General features: G+C 34.4%; 1 protein-coding gene across 1 annotated transcript in view; it reads right to left on the bottom strand.

Moving 5' to 3' along the window:
* PCDH15 (protocadherin-related 15) overlaps nt 1–24,202 on the bottom strand; it is a 567,795-nt gene that overhangs the window by 113,693 nt on the left and 429,900 nt on the right. Inside the window, exons 22-25 of the mRNA XM_014547486.1 lie at nt 24,068–24,202; nt 22,061–22,173; nt 2,743–2,852; nt 120–260 (exon numbers count right to left, since the gene is read on the bottom strand). Of these exons, the coding sequence (XP_014402972.1) occupies nt 120–260; nt 2,743–2,852; nt 22,061–22,173; nt 24,068–24,202 (499 nt within the window). The remainder of the gene's footprint in view (nt 1–119; nt 261–2,742; nt 2,853–22,060; nt 22,174–24,067) is intronic.

Below are 24,202 nucleotides of genomic sequence, written 5' to 3'. Positions count from 1 at the left end.
ACCTGAAACTAATATAATATTGTATGTCAATTGTAATATAATTTTTTTAAAAAAAATTAAAGTAAGATGAGCAGAAACACCATGCATTTATTTTAAAATCTTTACATAGTATAACTTACTTTTTGAAGGAACTCGGAGATTGGCGAGGACCACTTCCAGGGAATCAGCTTGGACTCGAAGTACATAGCTTGTCCTTGTTTCATAGTCCAGAAGGTCGTTCACATAGATAACACCCGTGACGTTATTAATTCCAAACTTACCTAGAATTAAAATGTAATTTCTTGGTCATTTTCCTCAAACTTCAAGTAAAAACAATTCTTAAAAGGCACTGTGAGTTCAAAACACATTTTTAGTAGTAGTGCATATAGGGATAAGAATCTGGCTTTTGGAAACTATGTTTCAGCTCTTTGGAAACGTATGTTCCAGAAATTATAAACATCAGTGTTACCCTAATCGCAGGCCTTGAAAATCTATTTTTTCTGAGATTCTCCTTGAAATCAATGTTTCTGTGATCAGTTGCATTTGGGAGCAATGCATAATATACCCCTCACCCTAGATTCAGATGGTCTTCTACCATACTAAAGACTTAGAAATTCTGTTTTGAAGAAACCCATTTCATTTTGTGTAGCCAACTATTTTATTATCTTATTAAATTATTATACTTTTTATAATTTAATGCATCTTATTATCCTGTAGATTCAGTGTCCTGCTAAGGACACTTTAGGGAAAAAATGGTGATTATTTAGAAAATATGGTTTCTTATTTTAAATAGCTTCAAATACTTTGCTCTGATGTCCATTTATTCAATGAATTTTCCCATTTAATATATATTTGAAGGAAGAGCAGGGCACTTTGGTAAATTGTAAACTATCTCACCTCTTGCACTCATGTTATATTTTTCTCTTTAGTTTTCTCCATAGTATTTATTACTGCCTAAATACTGTATACTTATCAGTTTAGTAATTTGTACGAGGGCAAGGATCTGCTTTTTTTATTCACTGCTCTATCCCTCGTGGTTGGAAGATCACTTAGTATCTAATAGGTGCTCAATAAATACTTGTTAAATAAAACAATAAATATATGTTGAATAAATTAATAAATCAATACATTATAACAATAGTCATTGTGGGGTAAGAAGGGTAATAAGTAGAATCCCTCTGCTTTTTTCAAGGAAGAGAACTGATAGAATCACAGAAAGAAGTATCAGAACAGACTGAGAAATCACAGTTCAGTCAGATGCTGGAAGTTCAAGGGAAAAGGAATTAGTTAGGTTTAGGCGGGAGGCATAGCGGTAGAAACAAAGAAGAAAACAATAAGAAAAGTGTGATGTTGAGCACTGCTTTAGGGGCAGCGATTTCCTGTAATGGTTGGTTGTTGGAACACTTGGAAAAGGCCTTTACAATTTTAACATTAATTCATTAATTCATTAACATTAATTCATTAATTTCATATTTAATAATTCACTAATTTCCTATTTATTCTTCATGCATTTATTAAATATGTATTAACCGTTTTGGCTACTAATAATATGCCAGGCCATACAGTTCATCAAAAGGGAAAAGCAGAGGACAACCAACTTGTGGATAGCAGTGACACAAAGAATGGGTGACAAAGACTGAGCTATGGACTTATTCCTAGAGACTCACAAACCATTCTCTTCTGAGTGAAACGTGATGGGTAGATAAAACGTTAACTGTCAATTGTATGTCTAATTTAACTGTGTGAGGAATATTATTATACAATATACATGGCTTTTGTCATGCATGTGCCTCTTTGGGCATTCACAAACATTTATGGCTCTAAAATTTCTTCAGGATTAGCTACTACTAGTATATGACATGGAGTACCAGTGGTAGGTGGTACAGAGTAGTGGGAAGAGACTCCTGGAAAGCAATAACTATAACTATAACTATAACTATAACTATAACTATAACTATAACTATAACTATAACTATAACTATAACTATAACTATAACTATAACTATAACTATAACTATAACTATAACTATAACTATAACTATAACTATAACTATAACTATAACTATAACTATAACTATAACTATAACTATAACTATAACTATAACTATAACTATAACTATAACTATAACTATAACTATAACTATAACTATAACTATAACTATAACTATAACTATAACTATAACTATAACTATAACTATAACTATAACTATAACTATAACTATAACTATAACTATAACTATAACTATAACTATAACTATAACTATAACTATAACTATAACTATAACTATAACTATAACTATAACTATAACTATAACTATAACTATAACTATAACTATAACTATAACTATAACTATAACTATAACTATAACTATAACTATAACTATAACTATAACTATAACTATAACTATAACTATAACTATAACTATAACTATAAACCCCTGGAAAGCAATAACTATAACTATAACTATAACTATAACTATAAAACTAACTATAACTTACATTAAATTTGAAGACCTGTCATTAAAACATCCTTAAATGAAGACTGCCAGAATTAGATATTTAGTATTTCCTGGTTGGGGGGAGGAGGGTCACTCTCATTACTGTAACTGGATTTTTAATCAGATTCAGCACATAATTACCAATTACATTTAAGCCGGAAATGTTTTTTTTAAAAATATAGAGTAAACAATAATTCAATCTGAAATAATTCCAAATCCAAGTTGATTAGTTTATGGTAAAAACTCAGACTAAACATCTACTCACCCTCTTCATTTCCTGAAACAATGGAGTACACAATGCTCTGATTGATGGCTGCAGCAGAAATTACACCAACCGCAGTCCCTCTGGCTGCAAGTTCACTTACGGGAGGAGGCCTGCAGGTTTAGAGAAAATAATTAATTTTTTATTGCCCATTTTGCCAGGATGGAGTTTTGAATTTAATTAGTTTATGTGTATGTGTTTATGTGAATAATAATATTTTCTGAAGGTTTTCAGAAAGTATATTGACTCCAACCCTAAAAATTGTCTAAAATTATGCAAATGTTCTTTTAATAATGTCTTGTTGCTTGCATTGTTTTCAATTTAAGATGGAACATACTACTACTTTATTATTTGTCAAATATCATTAAAAATGCTTTTCACTTATCTCTAAAGCACCTTCCAGACTGAAAACAACAGAGAGATACAATTTGCTATTTCAACTGCTAAAGTAAAATGTTGCTATTGTTTGGTTGATGCTATCATATTTAAGCACATGGCTTCCAAATGTCTCTTTTTTGTCTTTTTTCTTGCTCAATTGCAAAGCTCTAACTGTACTAAAAGTATTTGAATAGATGGCATCAAAAAATTCATACTTCTTTTGAAATTACATACTTATTTTGCTTAGCTGTAGCCACACTATGGTACATATTTAAATCAAAAATATATTTTCAACAACTCATTATATAATTCTTAAAATCTCAATTTCATTATGCAATATTGGTCACTCTAACTAGGCTATCATAACTTTATTTGCATAAATTAATGCAAATAATCTCACTTTTATAAATCACAGGTATTTGTATCATTCAGCTCCAATACATTTAGAAAATTATTAAATACAATTTTTAATAATATCTGAGTCTTTTTGTAGTCTAGTCAATCTGTCTAACTCATCTGATTCCTAATAAGCTTTAGTTTCTTTTCTCAAACTGCTAAGATAAATCCTATTGCCATTTCTTGCATATGGTATTTTCCTTTCAATACTTACACTTTTAATGTTACCCCTCATTTTAATCCCCATTTTCTCAGTTCTTCTAATCTAGTGCAATTATATATATTGTGTCTTTATTGAAGCCTATTATAACAAACTAGAGGCCCAGTGCACAAATTCGTGCACAGGTGGGGTCCCTTGGCCTGGCCGGCAATTGGGGCTAATTGGGGCTGACCGGCTGTGGAGTTTGCTCTGGGAGCACACTGACCACCATGGAGCTGCTCCTGCCTTGAGCGTCTGCCCCTGGTGGTCAGTGCGTGTCATAGAGACTAGTCTGCTGTTCGTTCGGTCGCTTAGGCTTTTATATATATAGATACTGAGACACAAATATACTTTGAAAATGTAATTACACATAACCTTTCATAAACATCTTGTCCAAATTGCTATGTTCTTTGGTACTGTAGTGTACATAATTGTTTCACTCGGTTATCTAAATATAAAGTGCTATGTCTTACAGATGCTGCAGCACCTAATGACAGGTGGGGTCCCTTGGCCTGGCCGGCAATTGGGGCTAATTGGGGCTGACCGGCTGTGGAGTTTGCTCTGGGAGCACACTGACCACCATGGAGCTGCTCCTGCCTTGAGCGTCTGCCCCTGGTGGTCAGTGCGTGTCATAGAGACTAGTCTGCTGTTCAGTCTGCCCCTGGTGGTCAGTGTGTGTCATAGAGACCAGTCTGCTGTTCGTTCGGTCGCTTAGGCTTTTATATATATAGATACTGAGACACAAATATACTTTGAAAATGTAATTACACATAACCTTTCATAAACATCTTGTCCAAATTGCTATGTTCTTTGGCACTGTAGTGTACATAATTGTTTCACTCGGTTACCTAAATATAAAGTGCTATATCTTACAGATGCTGCAGCACCTAATAGTGGTCCATATATTCATTACATGGTCAATAACTATTTATTTTACTCTCCTGCATCCTTTCTGCCTTCTTTTGTTAACAGCATCCAGAATTTGCTTTGGATAACTCTTCCTCCTCCATTCTCATTCTAAGTGGTTTAGGTAGGGCTGACCAATTCCTTGAGATATATGGATAAACACATTAGCTCTCTCTGGCCAATGAGGACACTTTATCATCTTTGCTCTGTGTTTATGCATGGTAAATGTCTCTCAAAGCTAATGAAAGCTGTGCCCAGAAATGTTACTGTTACTTATTAGAAAATACGGTGTTCATTTTGTACTTTTTGCTAGAATTTTAATGCTTGTACTTTATAGGAATGTTCTTGTTGAGCATGATACCAACACAAATGAAATAACTTGGGATTAAAATAGAATCCCTTCACTTGGACTAATATTTTAAATGCTGCTATACTTAAAGCTAGGTAAGCTCATTATTTCAGTCATGGAAAAATTATTTTTTTCTTTTATTTCTCATTTATCTAAGATTCCTATCACTTCCAATCAAATAGTCCCAACTAAATTAGAAAAAGATACATTTGCCTAGGTAGACACTTCTTAAGTAAGATACCTAAGAAACATAATTATGTTCTATAAAAAAATGTATTTAGTCATTATTGTAGTTTCAGTTCAGTACAATAAGGATGCCTTTGGTGACTTTGAATTAAAATTGATAGTAGTCTACTACAAAAAAGGAAGGCATTTACAAAAGTGACACTAGGTTGGTTTTGATGGACTGCTTTGATTATGAATAAACTGTATGCTACTTTATATTATAGAGACATCAAGACAATTTTCTGTTTGTCACATTGCTTAGTGGTTGATCATGGTAATTTTGAAATAAAAACATGAAAAAGGTTAAAATCAGAGAGCTAGGGAAACACAGTAGTCCTTAAAAAGGCTGTCTATAATCTCCCACTTTCGGTATTCCTACCCTTGAGTATTCCTCTCCCCTTTCAGAAGGGGCAGAGAGCGACTTGTTTCTTAAGGTTAGAAATCGGTGAAGTAGAGGTGACCTCACCTCAATGATTACATAAGATTTTAACATGCAACTTCATTTTTGTTAGTAGACTCCATCTCCTTGGTTGGATTTATGAAGTAAGTGAACATATGGAATTGTCTGCATGACAACATAGTGAAAATGATGTCTGACCAACCGTCAGTGAGGAACTGAGGCCCTGAGTCCTACATCTCACAAGTAACGGAATCCAGTCAACAAGCACATGAGCTTGGATATGGGCCCCTCCCTAGTCAAGCCAGAGCTGAGACCCTAGCCCTGGCCCTAATCTTGATTCGAAACTGTGTGAGTCTATGGAACAAAGAGCATAGGAGGTGAACAACTGTTGAGCTACAGAAACTTCAAGATGATACATGTATTGTTTTAATTTATTAAGTTTGTGTTAATATTGTTATGATGCAATTATATAGCTGATATACATGGCTTGACTATGAAGAGCAATGAATTGTTAACTTATGACAGATCAAGTTACATACAACTTAAGTTTACATAAGAAATAATGTTAGTCATATTTTGCAATAATTTTCATAAACTAAATGAATTACTTCTTGTGGAATTAAGCATTGCTTAAATTATATACTTGTCTGTCTTGTTTACGGCATGAAATAAAAGCTAAATTTTGTACTTTCCACAATCAATTTGTTTATTGATCCTTATAAAGTGCAGAAATATAAAGTGGCATGAAATAAAAGCTAAATTTTGTACTTTCCACAATTAGTTTATTGATCCTTATAAAGTGCAGAAATATAAAGCCAGCAGCTAATGTACCTTAAGCTCTAACATTAGAAAAATGCCATCTTTTACTTCAAACTTAAAAATAATATTTTTGTGTATTTTTATACAATATTGATAGAAATGATTAATACTGGACAAATTAACTGGTATAATTTAAGAAGGATTTTAAATGCAATGCATACTAGTAAAAGCATTTAATATTCTATTTGTTACTAATGTTTAAAACAGATTTACTTCTAGACAAAATATCTCCTTATTAACCTTTGTCTTAATTGTTCCAACACACTTCTTTCTACCAGAATCAAAACATACCATAAAAATGCAATTTTCTCCAGGCTAGAATTAAATGAACCTCTATGATAATGAGCACTAAATTACAAATTTTCTATTTATTGCCAGGCAGGACACATTTTATTTTATGCTCTGGAAAGTACAAGTTACTTGATTGGGATAAATTACATCTTTCTTTTGGAGTCAGATATAATTTGAATACAAAATGAAGCAATTGGTGTAAATCAAGACTCTTAAAATCAGATGACAGAGAGAATAGAAAGATAACAAAATTGAATAAAATGAGCTGAGCATAAATTAATAGGAAAGGGGGTGAAAGTAAAGAATTGTTCACATTGCATGCTCTATTTAATAAGGGTAACTACTATGCAATAGTGCAAGTTCACTGTGATTTTAAACTGGAAAAGTAAATTCAAAATTTTATGTGAATTCTATAAACTTTTACATTTTGGCAAACAATGGAAGTTTATTTTTTAAAGCAACATCTGACTTGGTCTGATCTATGGGCTGATAGTTTATGATTTTTAGAGTAAACTATCTGAAAGGCGGTTTCTGGTTCTGTCATTCTGAGTCTGATATAATCTGATTTCTCATTCCCTCTTTTATTTCTGTTGAGTATAATAGCAACCTATTGATTAATTCCAGAAGCAAAGAAAAATAGCCAAATAAAGAATTCCTCAAAGATATTTTTTCAAAACAAAATTTCTCCTGCTATTAATTGATATAGTTGAAATTCATCTATTTAATATAAACAATGCACCATTTACCATCTTCCAATTAACTTTTTACCTCCAAATTCAAAACAAGTAGTTGCTGAGTGTCTGAAATTCAAGAATTCTACTTTTTGAAGCTAGATTTATTGCTGATATAACTAAGAAAAATCACTTTTACAATAAGAGAGGCACTTAACACAGATCAGGCACTGCTTCACTGATGAAGTTAGAGTCGAGAGATAACCTGGAATCCCATAGTCTAGAAAAAGACTGCTAAGAGCATGCTCAAGGAAACTAATATTCCTTAACAGAGGTGGCATTTGAACACTGGAGAGACAGATGGTTTCTTATTTTATTTATTTTAATTTTTTAAATTTATTGGGCTGACACTGGTTAAAATTATATAGGTTTCAAGTGTACAATTCTATGATACATCATCTGCATATTGCATTGTGTGTTTACCACACAAAGTCAAATCTTCTTCCATCACCATATATTTGGCACCCTTTACCCTTTACTATCTCCCTACCCCCTTTCCCTTGGTAATCACAATGCTCTTGTCCATATCTATAAGTTTTTGTTTGGTTGTCTTGTTTATTCATTTATTGTTTCCAGTTTTATATACCACATATGCATGAAATCATTTGGTTCTTGACTTTTTCCATTCGACTTATTTCACTTAGCACGATATTCTCAAGATTCATCCATGTCGCAAATGGCAGTATTTCATCTTTTTTTAAAAAATGGCCGAGTAGTATTTCACTGTATGTAAGTATCACATATTCTTTATCCAATCATCTACTGAAGGACACCTCAGTTGTTTTAAAAATGCCTTCAGGAAGGACCTTAAGCAGAGGTTCTTTCACAAGGTTTGACCTGAGTTGGGTTTCATGCCCATGTTCCTGACACAGTGGGTGATATCACTAGCTCCCATTATCCCTCCAAGGACAACATTTTGGGCTTTATTGGCCATTTTAAACAAAATTCACAGATTTTGACTGAAATCTGAAAGTTCTAAATGAATTTTCAAATAGAGACTAATAATTCAATTAAAGAACCTTATTTATGATTAATATCAAATTTAAATTTTATTAGCTTATTATTTTACTATTTGCATTATCTTCACCCCCCTACATTTTATATGTAAAACAGATGCATATTTTTTTAAATTAATAAACTTTGTTTTTAGAGTAGTTATAGGTTTTCAGAAAAATCGAGCAGAAAGTGTAGAGTTCCATATGTATCCCCGGTTTTCCCTATTATTAATGTTTGCATTAGTGTGGTCCATTTGTTACCATTGATGAACCAATATCAGCACATTATTAAAGCACAGTTTACATCAGGCATCATTTTTTTCTGTTACACAGTACTACAGCTTGGACACATGCATACGTCATATATCCACCATTACAGTATCATACAGCGTAGTTTTAATGACCAAAAGCATCTCCTGTTCTTCACATATTCATTTTTTCCCTCCCCCCTGAACCTGCCACCACTGATCTTTTTACTGTCTGTATACTTTTGTCTTTTCCATAATATAATATAATTTAAATCAGACAATCTGTAGACTTTTTGGACTGGATTCTTTGCAATATATATTTAACTTCCTCCATGTCTTTTATAGATTAGAACTTTTATTGCTGAGTCATATAACATTGTAAGGATCTACCATAAACAGCTGCATTTAGTCAGAAGAAAATTGATCAAAATGACTCCAAATCTCTTGTTTAGAAATAAATCTTTGCAGATAAAAGTGCATCTCAGTAAAGTTAACTGATACAGAATTTATATGCAAAATACTTAGAACATAATTTTCTTAGGGATGTATAAACTAATTCATGGATAACTGTTTAACATTTCAAATTGAGTCTCTTTTGAAAATGTAGACTATAATAAATCTCTCTCAATTAAATAATTTTTAACATCTTTGCCATTTGAATGATGACTATACTAAAATAACAGAATTTTAGTTTCCAAATGGTTAGATCCAGTTTTTACAGTATAAATATAGATGATACCATTATTCTACAATTTAAAATCTACTTTCATTGTTGGGTTTAAGAAGTAACAATAATAGTAAATGTTATATGTATCACATAAAACTCCTAATTATTTTAAATGCCATGCAGTTTAGGATACAAAAGTGTTTGTAAATAGATGCTATAAAATTACACTGGGATTCAATCTGGCTCTATTGCTTTCTTTCTACTGAGTAACAAATCTAATTTATATTGACATGCTTGATTTCCATATATTTGCAAATCAGTACCAATTAAGAAACTGTTTTTATATCTACTATGGGGGAATTTAATAAAAATGGGAAGGAAAAAAAACACACCTGCTGGAACTCCTATTATTTGTAGCTTTGAAATAATTTCATCAGGGTGATATAATTTTACATATTTAACCAAGAAAAACAGTTTTAAAAAGACATAGATCAGGAGAGAGACACCAGCTCTCCCAGAAATCTTCAGATGGATTGTGGATAAGAATTTTAAATTGATAAAGGAGCAAATGGTTACACACTGTTTTGTACAACTTTTTAAAAGTGTGCTTACTGTTAGTTTTGCTTCTATTCAGATCCATGAAGTGTCCTCATCTTGAATACAAGAAATCTGTAGCCCTTAGTCACACACCTCTCCAGTTCAAAATACTATTTGACAGCTAAATCTGCAATCTAGGGTGTGTATGTTAGTTTGTTTCATTTATTCTTCTTAATAGAGTTTATCCAATCTATCTTATTCATTGGCTTTCAAACTTTAAAACCATAGAATTAGCTGAAGAACTTATCTAAAATTTCAGATTTCTTTTGGATAATGCTTATAAGATTCTGACATGGTAGGTCCATGGGGTCAGAGTGAGGAATATCATTTGTAAAATGTCACTCTTTCAATCGTTAAAGAGGCAAAATCTATTATCTTTAAGGCAAGATTTGAATAGTGCCATAAAATGGCAGGAGAGTTTAATTTCAGGTAAAGTCATCCCTCATAGTAGACAATAAATCTAAATTAAAATAGAAAACAACTTAGCAAACAAGTGATAGTCTCTGCATGTGGGTATATTTTATATTATAGTTTACATATAGCTTTAAAAAAATTTCTTTGAAATCAAGACCACTAGTTCTTTTCTGAAAATCCTGAAGTTCAAACTTATATGTAGTTTATGATGCCAACATTCCTCAATGTAGGGTAATTTTAATTCTCTTGTATAATGAGATGTAAACTGGAATTGCTCATTCACCATTTCTTTGGCCATTTTTATAAAATTGTTTTCATTTTGCAAATTATATAAAAATAGATTTCTGGATTTTAAATTATGCTTTTTCTCTGTTTTTGCATATTTATTCAGAAAAGTAGTTAAGCAACTGTCTTTAATAAAAATTTTATAAACTGTGTCAGCTACTGCATTTCCCATTCAAAATCAATATTCACATTTAGTCTCTATGATCTATTTCAGACGTATTGACCTTTCCATGATATTTACCTTTAAAACTGATGACAAGTGAGTCTCAGTGTGTATAAGTCTTAGTCCATCATCCTGAGATGAAGGGCAAATGTCATTCTTCCAAATGATAACTCGACTATGAGAGTTACTTTATTCTAAGGTAATATTAAGTGTTTGAATTACTGTTAGAATTTTGATATTTCTGTCTGGATTAAATAAAAAACACATAAAATGTAATTTCTGACTATGACAGTATAACTATTTTCCAAAAGATCCAAGTAGGTAATTGATTGGAAACCTCATATCAGATATGAACAGGTGGTGGCAATTGAGTGTGTGTCTCATAGCCTCCAGCAATTGGAAGCACGTGGACCGAGGTCCCAGGTGCTGTGCCCCAAAGACTATTGCTGTGTTTCTATAAAGGTCATGCTACTTAGGGGCTGCTTACAGATAATGACTGAATAAGATGTTATTTAGTCCTGAATTCTAAAGCTACCTCTATGAATTACTCATTTTTTTCCCCTAGGAATCTCTCAAGTATGCATAAGGTATACATGCTAATAAACTTGTTTGTTTTTTTCTCTTGTTAATTTTTTTTTTATTTATCAAAGGGGTCTCAGCTAAGAACTCAAGAGTACAGGGAAAATTATTTTTCCTTCCCTATACAGGCATGCTACTTAAAAAAGCAATGAATGCTAAAACTGATGAGGACTCTGAGAAAAATGCATAAAAATAATTTAAAAGATCCTATATAATAAAAGCCCAATATGTTAAGTGTCCAGTTGTCCTGTAGCCCATTCAACCAAAGTGTAATATGCAAATGATATGCTAAGGCCGCTAAAACACTCGTTATGACGTGCACTGACCACCAGGGGGCAGAGAGTCAACTGGTCAACCAGTCACTATGACGTGCACTGACCACCAGGGGGCAGATGCTCTGATCCGGTAGGTTAGCTTGCTGCTGGAGTCCAGCTGATCAGGACTGAGCGAGATGGGCTGGACACGCACTGGAGCCCTCCTGCGGTCTCACCCTGGCCTCAATTGTGCACCGGTGGGGTCCCTTGGCCTGGCCTGAGCCCTCCTGCAACCTGGGCTGAGGGAACACCCCCAACCCCCCGAGTGCAGGAATTTCATGCACCAGGCCTCTAGTTAAATATAATTATAATCTCAACATAAGAATTTTCCAGCATTCAGAAGATGGCGGCATAGGTAAACACCGGAGACTGCTGCCGCAAACAACCACTTCAAAGCTGCAAAGCCTTTTGCATATGAATGCCCGGGTCCTTTCCAACCTGACAACTACCTAACAAATTGCAGCTGGGCCAGACAGACCCAGAACTTCCAAGAGAAGGCCCAAGGCCCCACAGCAGCTTGCATTGCTTCTCAGCTGGGCCTCATCTGGGCACCCCCAAACCCCCAAAAAAGGAAGGGGAATCTGCATATCTCTTCATAGCTCCTGCTGGGTAACCTCAGGAAGAGGCTTAATTAGCACCTCCTTAGATCCAAGAGCCAGTGTACCCAGTGGTCAGAGTGGGACCACCCAGATTACAACTCCTCAGATTCATAAGGAACACACTCAGGGGGCAGACTCAGTGAGCACCAAAGCCCCACTGAAGCAAGTCTTGCCCCAGAAGGGTGTCTTCAGCACAGAAGTTCTCCCACTGCAGACACAGCTGATTCTCACTGCCAATTGGCCTGGAGGTCAATTCCTCCCAGTGACACCTAAAACAATCAAGGCATAACTACAACAAGACTGTGCACAAAGCCCACAAGGGGGTGCACCAAGAGTGTCCACCTCAGGTAACTGGGGAGGCTGAGCCACTGGGCCCTGTAGGACACCTAGCACACAAAACCACTCTACCAACACAGGGAAGCAGACAAAATGCGAAGACAAAGAAACAGGTCACAAATGACAGAAATGGAGGACAGCAAACGACTGGATATAGAGTTCAAAACCACGGTTCTAAGATTTTTCAAGAATTTTATGGAAACCGCCGATAAATGTATTGAGATCCTTAAGAAATCTAGTGAGACCCTCGATGTTGTGATAAAGGACCAACTAGAAATTAAGCATACACTGACTGAAATAAAGAATATTATACAGACTCCCAACAGCAGACCAGAGGATCGCAAGAATCAAGTCAAAGATTTGAAATACGAAGAAGCAAAAAACACCCAACCGGAAAAGCAAAATGAAAAAAGAATCCAAAAATACGAAGATAGTGTAAGGAGCCTCTGGGACAACTTCAAGCGTACCAACATCAGAATTATAGGGGTACCAGAAGAAGAGAGAGGGCAAGATATTGAAAACCTATTTGAAGAAATAATGACAGAAAACTTCCCCTACCTGGTGAAAGAAATAGACTTCCAAGTCCAGGAAGCGCAGAGAACCCCAAACAAAAGGAATCCAAAGAGGACCACACCAAGACACATCATAATTAAAATGCCAAGAGCAAAAGACAAAGAGAGAATCTTAAAAGCAGCAAGAGAAAGAGACTCAATTACCTACAAGGGAATACCCATACGATCAGCAGCTGATTTCTCAACAGAAACTTTGCAGGCCAGAAGGGAATGGCAAGAAATATTCAAAGTGCTGAATACCAAGAACCTACCAAGAATACTACTTTATCCAGCAAAGCTATCATTCAGAATTGAAGGTCAGATAAAGAGCTTCACAGATAAGGAAAAGCTAAAGGAGTTCATCACCACCAAACCAGCATTATATGAAATGCTGAAAGGTATTCTTTAAGAAGAGGAAGAAGAAAAAGGAACTCTTACCATTTGCCACACCATGGATGGAACTAGAGAGCATTATGCTAAGTGAAATAAGCCAGTCAGAGAAGGATAAATACCACATGATCTCACTCATTTGTGGAATATAATGAACATCATAAACTGATGAACAAGGACTGATCCAGAGATGGAGAGGCATTGATTGGACTGTCGGGCCTTGGAGGGAAGGTAGGGGAGGGCAGGGTTAAGGGGGAAAGATCAACCAAAGGACTTACATGCAAGCATATTTTTTGGGGGGGAAAGAGGAACAAATGTAATCTGAACAATAAAGATTTAATAAATAAAATAAAAAAAAAGAATTTTCCAGCATTCAAAGCTATCCAAAGATGAAGTAGCACATTTCACACAATCACACAACTGTAAGTTTATAAAAAGAGCTTAGTAAACTTTGTGACAAGGATATTAGAGCAATCAAGTATTAAATTATGTTGAGTAAGTGATATGTATGGTCTATTTCATTCATTATATGATATGACTTTGGGAACCTAATTTTTATGAGTAAGATTAACCTATTTTTCTCTGCTTCCAATGAAAATCAAATTAAGGAAAATGGTTTAAATTAAGTTATGAGATTGCACATGGATATAGAGAAACTTCTCAATTGCCCAAGTGGTAATAACTCAAAATATGTGATTATTTATGTGAGGAAGGAGCTAATGATTGAACTTAATTCATTGTAAAAATAAAATAATAAAGTCTCTTGGAGATAATCTTGAGAAGGCAGGGGTGTTTCAACAATGAAGGATAAAGAAATGCCATTAATCTTTAAGAGATTTGTTTCAATGAAAGGAGAAGAGTAAAAATAAATGATGATTTGGGCATGTAAACTCTAAGACACTGAAATTACTGATATTTCTTTGTTTGTCAAAAAGAGAAACTTCATCAAATAAAACAGGAATGATGTATGAATTCAAATAAAAATGTTTACAATTTTGAAATTTTGGGTTGTGTGCCTGCTTCTAAATAATAGGAATATTGTTTACAATTATATAAATAAATATACAATCTGAAGAGTCATAATTTTCAAAAGTTTTAAGAACTCAGTGTTTCCTTGAAAATGTAGATGTTCATCTAATAACAAATTGATGAAGCAGACGATGTCTTTTTTCTTTCTTTATTGTTGAAAGTATGACAGATGTCCCCTTTCTTTGTTTTTCCCCCATTGACATCCCCCCCACACACACCCCCGGGCCTTCACCACTTTATTGTGTCCATATATGCATATAAGTTCCCCTGGTTAGCCTCCATTTAACCCAATTAAATGACTCAACTAAAGACTGGTTTGAAGAGGTCATGAAATTAATAAAATGAGTCTGTTTCAACTATTACAACTGCTATAGGGACCAAAGAGAACCAAGTGCATACCTATCTGAGGAATTATTGTAAACTAGTGGCCCTGTGCACGAAATTCGTGCACATTAAATGAAATTAGAGGAAATATTTTAATATTGCTATTTGCCCTTTCTCTGTAATAGAAGTGTAAAGACGAAAGAAAATTAGTAAAATGTATATGAAAATCTCCCTCCTGTCAGAGTCTGGGGCACACCATGGGACCCAGAGTCAAGTCCCTGCCAACCTGCATGCAACTCGAAATCGTGCAAGACCCAGACCCGGCCGGCCCCACCCCTGTCAAGCTCTGCAGGGCAGGCGCCTCAGCCTCAGGTCCCCCAGCCTGGCACCAGGTGGGGGTGCAGCCTCAGATCCCCCATCAAGCCCTGCTGGGCAGGGGGCATAGCTTCAGGTCCCCCATAAAGCCCCGCCTGGCGGGGAGTGCAGCCTCAGGTCCCCTCGCCCCGGCCTCAGGTCCTCTGGCGTGAGGGCACGAGGGCATGATGACCATTTGCATATTAGCTCTTTATTATATAGGATTGAGCCATGATAAAAGTAAGTCAGTAAGGGCAAATTGCTTTCCCATTTGAGTGTCCTCCTACTCTGAAAAATTGCATAAAGCCAGCCCATCAGCAAACAACTCCAGTTCACAGGATTTGATGAAAGAGAATCAAATCTTTTCCCAACATGTATAAAATATTCCAATATTATAAATTACAAACACGATAAATAATGTGAGAAATTTCTACTCTTGACAAGCCAAATTATTTCACTTAATATAGGGTTGTCTTTGAAAAATCCTTGAATAATTTTACAAACTTCATTTCTTCTTTTTTAAATAACCACTAGCAGAGAGTAAGGGACTTTTTAAATATGAAAAGAAAACAAAGACATAACAATTAAGTATGTGAAGTGAGGGTTTGGTTTTCTGTAGTATTGCTACTTTTACATTGCTCAGCTAACCTAATCATCTGTCATCAAAAAACTGAGCTGGCAAGCTAATGCATTCTTCCTCCAGCAAATATTAAAGTATATTTGCTATAAGGTTTATTATTTGTTGGTTGCTGCTGTTCTTTGATCATTTTAGAAAAGATAATGACAGGTCTATTGCTATATTCCAGCAACCAAGCAATTATCAGTAGCTCAACATTAACTGTTTTTCATTTTATAAAAAGAATAATGGATTTTGTTTTTATGTCTAGGTGAAACTGGTACATTGGGAAATGTTTTCCAAATAGTAAATGCCACCTCTCAGATCTTTTTGATGGTTTCCACAAAGCTACTTTATAGCTCGAAACTCTCATTTACACTCTGCTGCTATGTTTCCTTTTCTTTTTCTTTTATGATGAAGACAATTAACGGCTCTGGAAAATGGAGAAAGTAATTAATTGTAATCAAATAACCAAACGTTAGCTTAAAGTCCAGAAAGGTTTAGTTTGGAATATGTAATATTAATACTTGACACATAAAAATCACTCTACATAATTTAAAACATACCAAAATGTCCATTTGAGATTTGCTCCCTATTCAAAGGAAAGAAGTATTAATTCTCTTATTATTTTTAAAAAAGATTGTATTCTCTTTCTCTAACATATTTTAAAAAGTAAAAAAAAAAAGTTTCTTTACTATTACACCATTAGTTCTTGGGTCTGATGTGTATTCTTAATAAAAACCGACCCATTTTAGAATGACTGCAGCAACTAAAATCTATAACTTGTCTAAAATTACACACTTAATGCCAGTTCTCCACCAACATCACTTTCTCTTTCCCTCAGTAATAGAGGTAGAATTGGACAGAGCTGCCTCGCAAGGAGCAGCACTCCTCTGCTGTTTCATAAAGTGCTTTAATTTTCGGGATAAAAAGTGAGCTGGTGCACAATTTTCAACTCCCACCTCACTTGATTCAGAAAATCTCTCGTTGTGGACTTCTGCCTCTTTCCTTCCTTGTGGACTGAAATGACAATGGCCAGGGGTATTTTGAAACATGCTAAAGGTGGAAGAGCCTAAATTTGCCTGGGTCCCTGAAGGATCACACGGAAGACTATCACCAACCTGAAACTCACTTAAGACTGTCATGTGAGCCAAAAGCATGTCTTTGTTTGTTTTGTTCTCTAAACCATTAAAATGGAGGCCCTTTATTTTTACAGCAGCCTAACCTTCCCTCACCATTTTATGCAGAGGTTTAAAGATTTAATGACTGGCTAATCCAAAAATAAGATAGGGTCAAGGGAGGAAGTCAGGTTAAGAATTCAGTTCAAAGTTCTAAAATACGTGAATATTGTATCTTTAGAGCCTCTCTTTAACACCGACTCATTTGGTGAAAACTAGTTTTTACCGAGGCATTGAAAAAGTCAATATTGAAACGCAGACATTCCTGAGATGCAAAAACCAAACCCCATCTCACAATGCTATGCACCTTGGATTACTGCTTTCCCTGCTTAACCCAGGAGCACCCTCCCCCACAAACCCTACAAAGGACAGACATCTTGCATTAAAATTTTGTGTCCTGCCAAATTTGATCACATAAAGCAGAAGTTTTTCCATCAGAAGCAATTCTAGAGGGGAGGTAAAATTTTACCTCTATCTGCAGGATTTTTTTGGCTAGACCTAAGCATTAAACTGACATAAGACCAATTAACAGAGGAAAGCAGATATATTTATGTGAATTTTATATGATATGGGAGTCCCCATAATGAAATGAAAACCCAAAGAAATGACAGAACCTACATGCTTTTATATTAAGGCGAACAAAGAGAGGCTATTGTGGCAAAGTAAACTCTGTAGAGAGGCTAAAGGGAGATAAGAGTGATTTGAACAAGGCCTGTTTATATAGAATTATCTTGGCTTCGACTCCCCATTAGATAATGCTTTTTTTCTCCTGGTGTAGGAAGGGCATCTTTCACATGGGAGTTGTAAATCTTCTGTTTTCAAAGTGAAAAGAGGAGATTAGAATGCCCTTCTTGCATCTGTGATTTTTTAAGTGCTTTTAGCTCAAAATAATCCTAATGCCAAAATGGCACAATTAGGGGTGGCACAGTCTGCCATCCATCAATTCCTACACAAGGGATCATCCTGATAATCAGGTATTAATAACACTGGCATCTCTGGAAGGTATGTGCATCCAGCTCAAGCACTAAATGGATTTGAAAACAATAAGGGAGGGAAGGATACATATGGGATTTACAGCAACCGTTCTATATTTTTTCCCATTTAGAAAGGAGACTGTGTTGGCCATCACAGCAGTCTGAAATGGTGTATATATTTTGCCAAAGCTAGTAGTTGAACATATAAAAAGAAAATATCAAACAAGAATAACAATATTCTACCATGAATACTGTTGTAAAATGACAAACTGGCAATTACTGCAATATAAATGAGAAAAGTTTCTAAAAAGATATCAATTATTCAATTAGTTGTTTCATACAAATAAAATATTGACCAACTATCCTAGTTGACCAGCTAACATGATAGGTAAGCCCTCATGTTTCTTGCTTAACATAATAATTCTTTGAGGGCATCCCTACTTAGGTAGCTCTCCTCCAAGCTGTGATTCAGAGGCCTAAGCTCCTTTTACATCATATTTCTACTACTGCCAACATATGTCTCCCAAAGTTTCCTGGGGATTTTTCCATTTCATCCATCCAACAGGGGGAAAAGGTTAAATCAGGCCAAGAAATTGTAAGTCCCTAATGTTCCTTATTTTATTGGCCAAGACTCAAAGTCACCTGGCTCCACACAGCCAGTGAAGCTAGGAAATACAGTCTAGCTGTATGCCTAGGAGGAATAAGAAAAGATTAGGAGGTATCCAGTAACTCTCTGCACTGTACTTCTCCAAAAATCTTTAAAAACACCATAATTAGTAAATGATAATGACATGATTGACAAAGAAAAATAATCATCAACCTTATGTTTCTTAATAGTTCATTCCATGTTTTAGATAAAATTAGGCCTACATAGACATTTAAATTCAATTCTTTGCATTTATTCAAAATATAGTATACTCTGCCAATATGTATTTATTTTTATAATTTTTCATAGACTTTTCGATATATATGTATTTATTGATTTCAGAAAGGAAGGGAGAAGGAAAGAGATAGAAACATCAATGATGCAAGAAAATCATTAATTGGCTGTCTCCTGCACGCTTCCTACTGGGGATCAAACCCATTACCTGGCATGTGACCTTGACCGGAATTGAAACCGGGACCCTTCAGTCTGCAGGCTGATGGTTTACCTGCTGAGCCAAACTGGCTAGGGCTGCTGATATTTAATATGACGTTTTATTATCCCAATTTCTGGGTGTCTGATAGAAAACAAAACAAGTACTCAAGGACTACTGAATCATTTACAGCAACTATATTGGTACTTTTGTAGGATTCCCTTCATAAACTGCAGGATGCAATAAGACTGCCAAATTACCTCTATGTATCAGAATGACAAATGAACCAGGATAGTCAGGGCACTATCTGTAATTATTAGATATGTTCTTCTGGAAGGTAAAAAATTCTTCCACATGTGATCATGTGACTCCTCTTAATTTTAGCACCAATAATGGCCAGCTGCTTCTTCTATAACTTAACAACTTTATTAATAGAATCTATTTGCAAAGAAGGTAAGGAATGGTAAATTATTCATTGAAAAATTCTTTTTAAATGGTGGAGTTAAATGAAGACGATTTGAAAAAGAAAGCTAAGTGAGCAATGCCCTAATGAGATCTATTACTTTGGCCATAATACCACAATGTTTTAGCTAGAGAAGTTAAGGAGCAAGGCATACTTCTATTAATAAGGACATGAGCTCCAAATGAAAGCCTGGCGATAGGGGACACCATTTTTTGAGTTTATTTAAAGGGAAACTGTTACACACTACACCACTTTTCTCTTCTCTTGGGGCTTCCAAGGAATGAATAGATTTGGGGTGAGAAGTTTTTGAGAGCCAAGAGAGACTTTTATTGGGCTGAAACTGGGAGGGATTTTCAAACCCACCTCAAACAGCAAGAACATTTTAAAGCCTGGCGATAGGGGACACCATTTTTTGAGTTTATTTAAAGGGAAACTGTTACACACTACACCACTTTTCTCTTCTCTTGGGGCTTCCAAGGAATGAATAGATTTGGGGTGAGAAGTTTTTGAGAGCCAAGAGAGACTTTTATTGGGCTGAAACTGGGAGGGATTTTCAAACCCACCTCAAATAGCAAGAACATTTTTTTGTGTGTGTGTGAGCATCTACTACATAATTTAGTGAGAAATAAGAGTTTACATGCATTTTGGTTATCGAGAAGAACAAAGTGTACACATTCAAGTAAATTCTCCAAGAGCAGAAAACTGTATGTTCCACATCAAAAAATTGGAGGTTACCATGTCAGCACAAAAGGAAGGGATTTGGTAATAATAGACACAATGGAGAAAATGACCTTAAACATAGATTGATAAAAAATTAATGTTATTTTAAATATGCTTTACATCTCAACGGTTTACATATGTGTCCTGTACAATTTTTCTGGTAATTATATAATTTAATTTAACTTGAATATTGCATGGACAGCTTTTAACTAAAGGAGAAAACTCCTTGGTTGAGTGTGGTCAATATTCCCAGATGGATCACTTACCTCCTCCTTCAGTATCGTAGCCCCTGAACTAGCTTAATATTTTTAAGTAGTTCTTAGAAATTATCAGAGCAATAAAGTCTAAATTCTAGAATATGATAAAGTGTTCTCTTATATGATATTTTCTTCTAATTGGTCTCTAGATACAATAACTTACTAAAATATTCTGGAATTCAATACATCTCCCATATTCCTCATTTATAATTTTGTATATGCTGAGTCTTTGGAGTGCAACATCTTTCCACATTTTTATTCAGTGATTTATCTCTACTTTCCTTAAAGATACAGCTCAACACTATGTTGATCATGTTCACACACAGTTACCAGTAAGTGTGTCTCCAACATGCTTCCTTAGTATTGTGAGCTTCTATTATTGTATTTTCATACTGTATTGTATTTTTCATATAGTTCTTTATTTCCACACATGGTTGAAAACCTCTGGAATGTAATGACTGGCTGCCTTTTAATGCGGGAAACGTATTTATACGTTTTACGTTGACTGGTAGTATATACCATAGTATTAACGTATTTATACCATAGTATAAATACGTTTCCTGCATACAATGTGTTAATGCTATGGCCTGAATAAGTAAGTAGTAAATATGCAGTATATAGTGGGTCTCCTGCAAATGTCTATGAGAAAACTATCTCCTGTGGGTTCTAACATACTAAAAAAAGTAGGTTAATGTTTTAACTGGAGATAAAAATAAAACAATGGAGAAGGGGCGATTGGGAGGTAATTTGATTTAGATCAGGCCCTGAGAATGAGGTCTTTATTTTGGGATTAGTGTCCGGACAAGAAGAGACAGCAGAGCACTTCCCCCCCTAGTGAGCCCAAGTGAGAAGGCAGCCATCTATACGCCAGGAAGAGAGTCCTCACCAGAATCTGACCATGCTGGCACCCTGATCTCAGACTTCCAGTCTCCAAAACTGTGAGAAAATACATGTCTACTATTTAAAACACCCAGTTCATAATATTTTATCATGGCAGCCTGACCTAACATAGTGTACACACTAACTCTATAGCTATAAATATGTAACAAACATTATACACATACACACATACTACTCTCTCTGTGTGTCTCTTTTTCTCTTTCACCGATTTTTTGGGAAATATCATTTCTGAAACATGCCCAAATAGGGGAAAATAGTGTGTCTGTCAATAGTAAGAAACGAAATGGCTGCTTCTTCCCATTGAGACCATTGGTTATATTTTAAACCCCCAAACACAATGCTGTATTTTTCAAAGCTTGCCTTAGTTGCTTGTAAAGGATCCATTCTTCATCAAAGCATTAGTAAAACTAATATTATTTCAGTAAAGTGTTATTTTATCTATATTAACTTTTAAAATAAATATAATGTTATGCTTAGAGAAGCTTAGACTAGAATTGGGAGATCACTTCATTGATAACTTCATATATCACATCAATGTTTAGAAGCCAAAACAAAGCTAAGCCCTTTATTAATTACAAAACCCAATAGGAATCAATACCTGTATTCCTCTTGTGTGAAACGTGGGATTTCTCCGGGATGTAAGACAAGGATTTTCACCACGGCACTGCTGGACATCACAGGCTCACCATCATCAAACGCAATAACCACCAACTTAAAAAGTAATAAAAATTCACGTTAAAATTATTTACAACAAAACACTTTCTCATTTTTCCATATGTGCTTTTAATCACTGGACTGCCTGATTCTAGGAGGCAGAACACTGAATACCAGGTAGCAGGCAATGTACTAATGTATGCTACATGTATTATTTAATCTGCACAAAACCCTGCCAGGTAGATGTTATTACTTTAATTTATGAGATGATATAACTCAAATAAATTGAGTTAGTAACTCTATGATAAATAAAACTACCAGTAAAACAGTTATGTTATATCTCCCGAAGATAAACTCCCATAATTTTACTGGTGCCTACAGTGAAAACATGTCTTTCTAGGCACTAACGCATTTAAAAAGTGTTAAATTCAGTCACATCAATAGCAAAAAGCTAATTAGCTTGCATATGTAAGGAAATTAATTTTTCCAAAGTGAATTAATTGTCTGCAAGATTATAGGCCAGAAATACTTACTCTGGAGGATAAAACTGGAAATGTTTAGACTTTAACACACTTTGAAATACACTCACTTAAAAACAATTACAACATATAAAACCAAGTTTACAGCAGGAAGTGTTCAAATAATGCAAACTAAAAAAGCTTTATTCTTAAGTGTAATAGCTGTATAAGATTTATTATTAAAATAACTTTTATGATTTATCATTTTCTTTGATAACCTACTTTATATCTAGAAGAATTTTAGTGTTTGAGAAGAAATGCTAAATATATTCAAAATTATGTGTTTCTCCAGAATATAATTTTGAAAGCTACAGATTACTAATCTAAATTTATTCAAACTAGATCATGAAACCATAACCAAGGATCATCTGAGAGCCATATTTACCTTTAGATTTCAATCTTACAAAGAAAATAATTACTCCAAATACTGATAAAATTATGTGAGACATAGTATTTATTGATAGTTGCAATAAATACTTAAATAGTTAACTGATGAGTATTTGATTGAAAAAAAATGGAGACTATTATGAAAACAATCAAAATGTGTTGGATGCCTTTACTTATATTAGGGCATCCTAATTAGATTAGTTTTATTTTGAACTATATCAGGTAATACTGGGGTGGGCATTATGTTTACTGTGCTTAAGGGTTGTAAATCTTTTAAGTCAAGCAAACAACTCAGGCACAGAGCTGTTTGGTTTCACACAGAAACATCCGCTTTATTATACCACTAAACTCTTTGTAGAGACAAAGGCTTTATTCACAGTGAAAAATTTTATTCTAAGTAACTATAGAAAATGGATATATTCAACAAAATAGATTACTTATGAGAATAGTAAGGGATAATATTATTTCACATTTTCTGGAAGTATAACAAATCATGAGTATATAAACTTGATCCAGCAATTCTGCCTGCAGTTATCTAAGGGGAAAAAAAAAAGGCAAGTGGCAAATGATAATTGCAAAAGGAGTTTCATGAAAGCAAAGATTAGTATAACAAAAAATTAGAAACAGCCTACTTATTCAACAAGGTATAAATAAACAAACAAAAAGGATAGTGTATTCATACAATAGAATATCATGCAACCATGAAAATAATAGCATTAATAGTATTCATTGGTATGTATAAGTTAAAAAAGCAGTATGAATAATATTACCATGTTACTTAAAACATGTATTTGTATTTAAATAGAAATATATCATAAGGATAGAGAGTAAAATGGTAAATTCTAGTTATCTCCAAGGTGTGAAATATCAAGTGATTTTTTTTCTTTTTATCGAACTGTATTATCAAAGTGTCAATGCAGTTAAAATGTATTGTTAGTAATTTTAAAATATTAAAAAGAAGAAAAAGAGAGAGAAGTATGGTCACCTGTCAAACCAAACTTTCAATAAAAAATTAAGCATCTAATAGACAAGTAAGGAAAACTAACCTTAAAAATGGTCGTAGGTTCTTCATTAAGATTGACTCGAGTTATTACTGTTCCAGAATCTTCTTCTACATCAAAAATACTGGCAGGATAAGGAGACTGGACACCATCTACTCTATATCTCACACGACTTGCAGG

The sequence above is a fragment of the Myotis brandtii genome, unplaced genomic scaffold, assembly GCF_000412655.1.
Source record: "Myotis brandtii unplaced genomic scaffold, ASM41265v1 scaffold475, whole genome shotgun sequence".
NCBI classification, from domain to species: domain Eukaryota; kingdom Metazoa; phylum Chordata; class Mammalia; order Chiroptera; family Vespertilionidae; genus Myotis; species Myotis brandtii.
The sequence above is the reverse complement of the archived record's forward strand: the minus strand, read 5'-3'. Positions and strand labels throughout refer to the sequence as shown.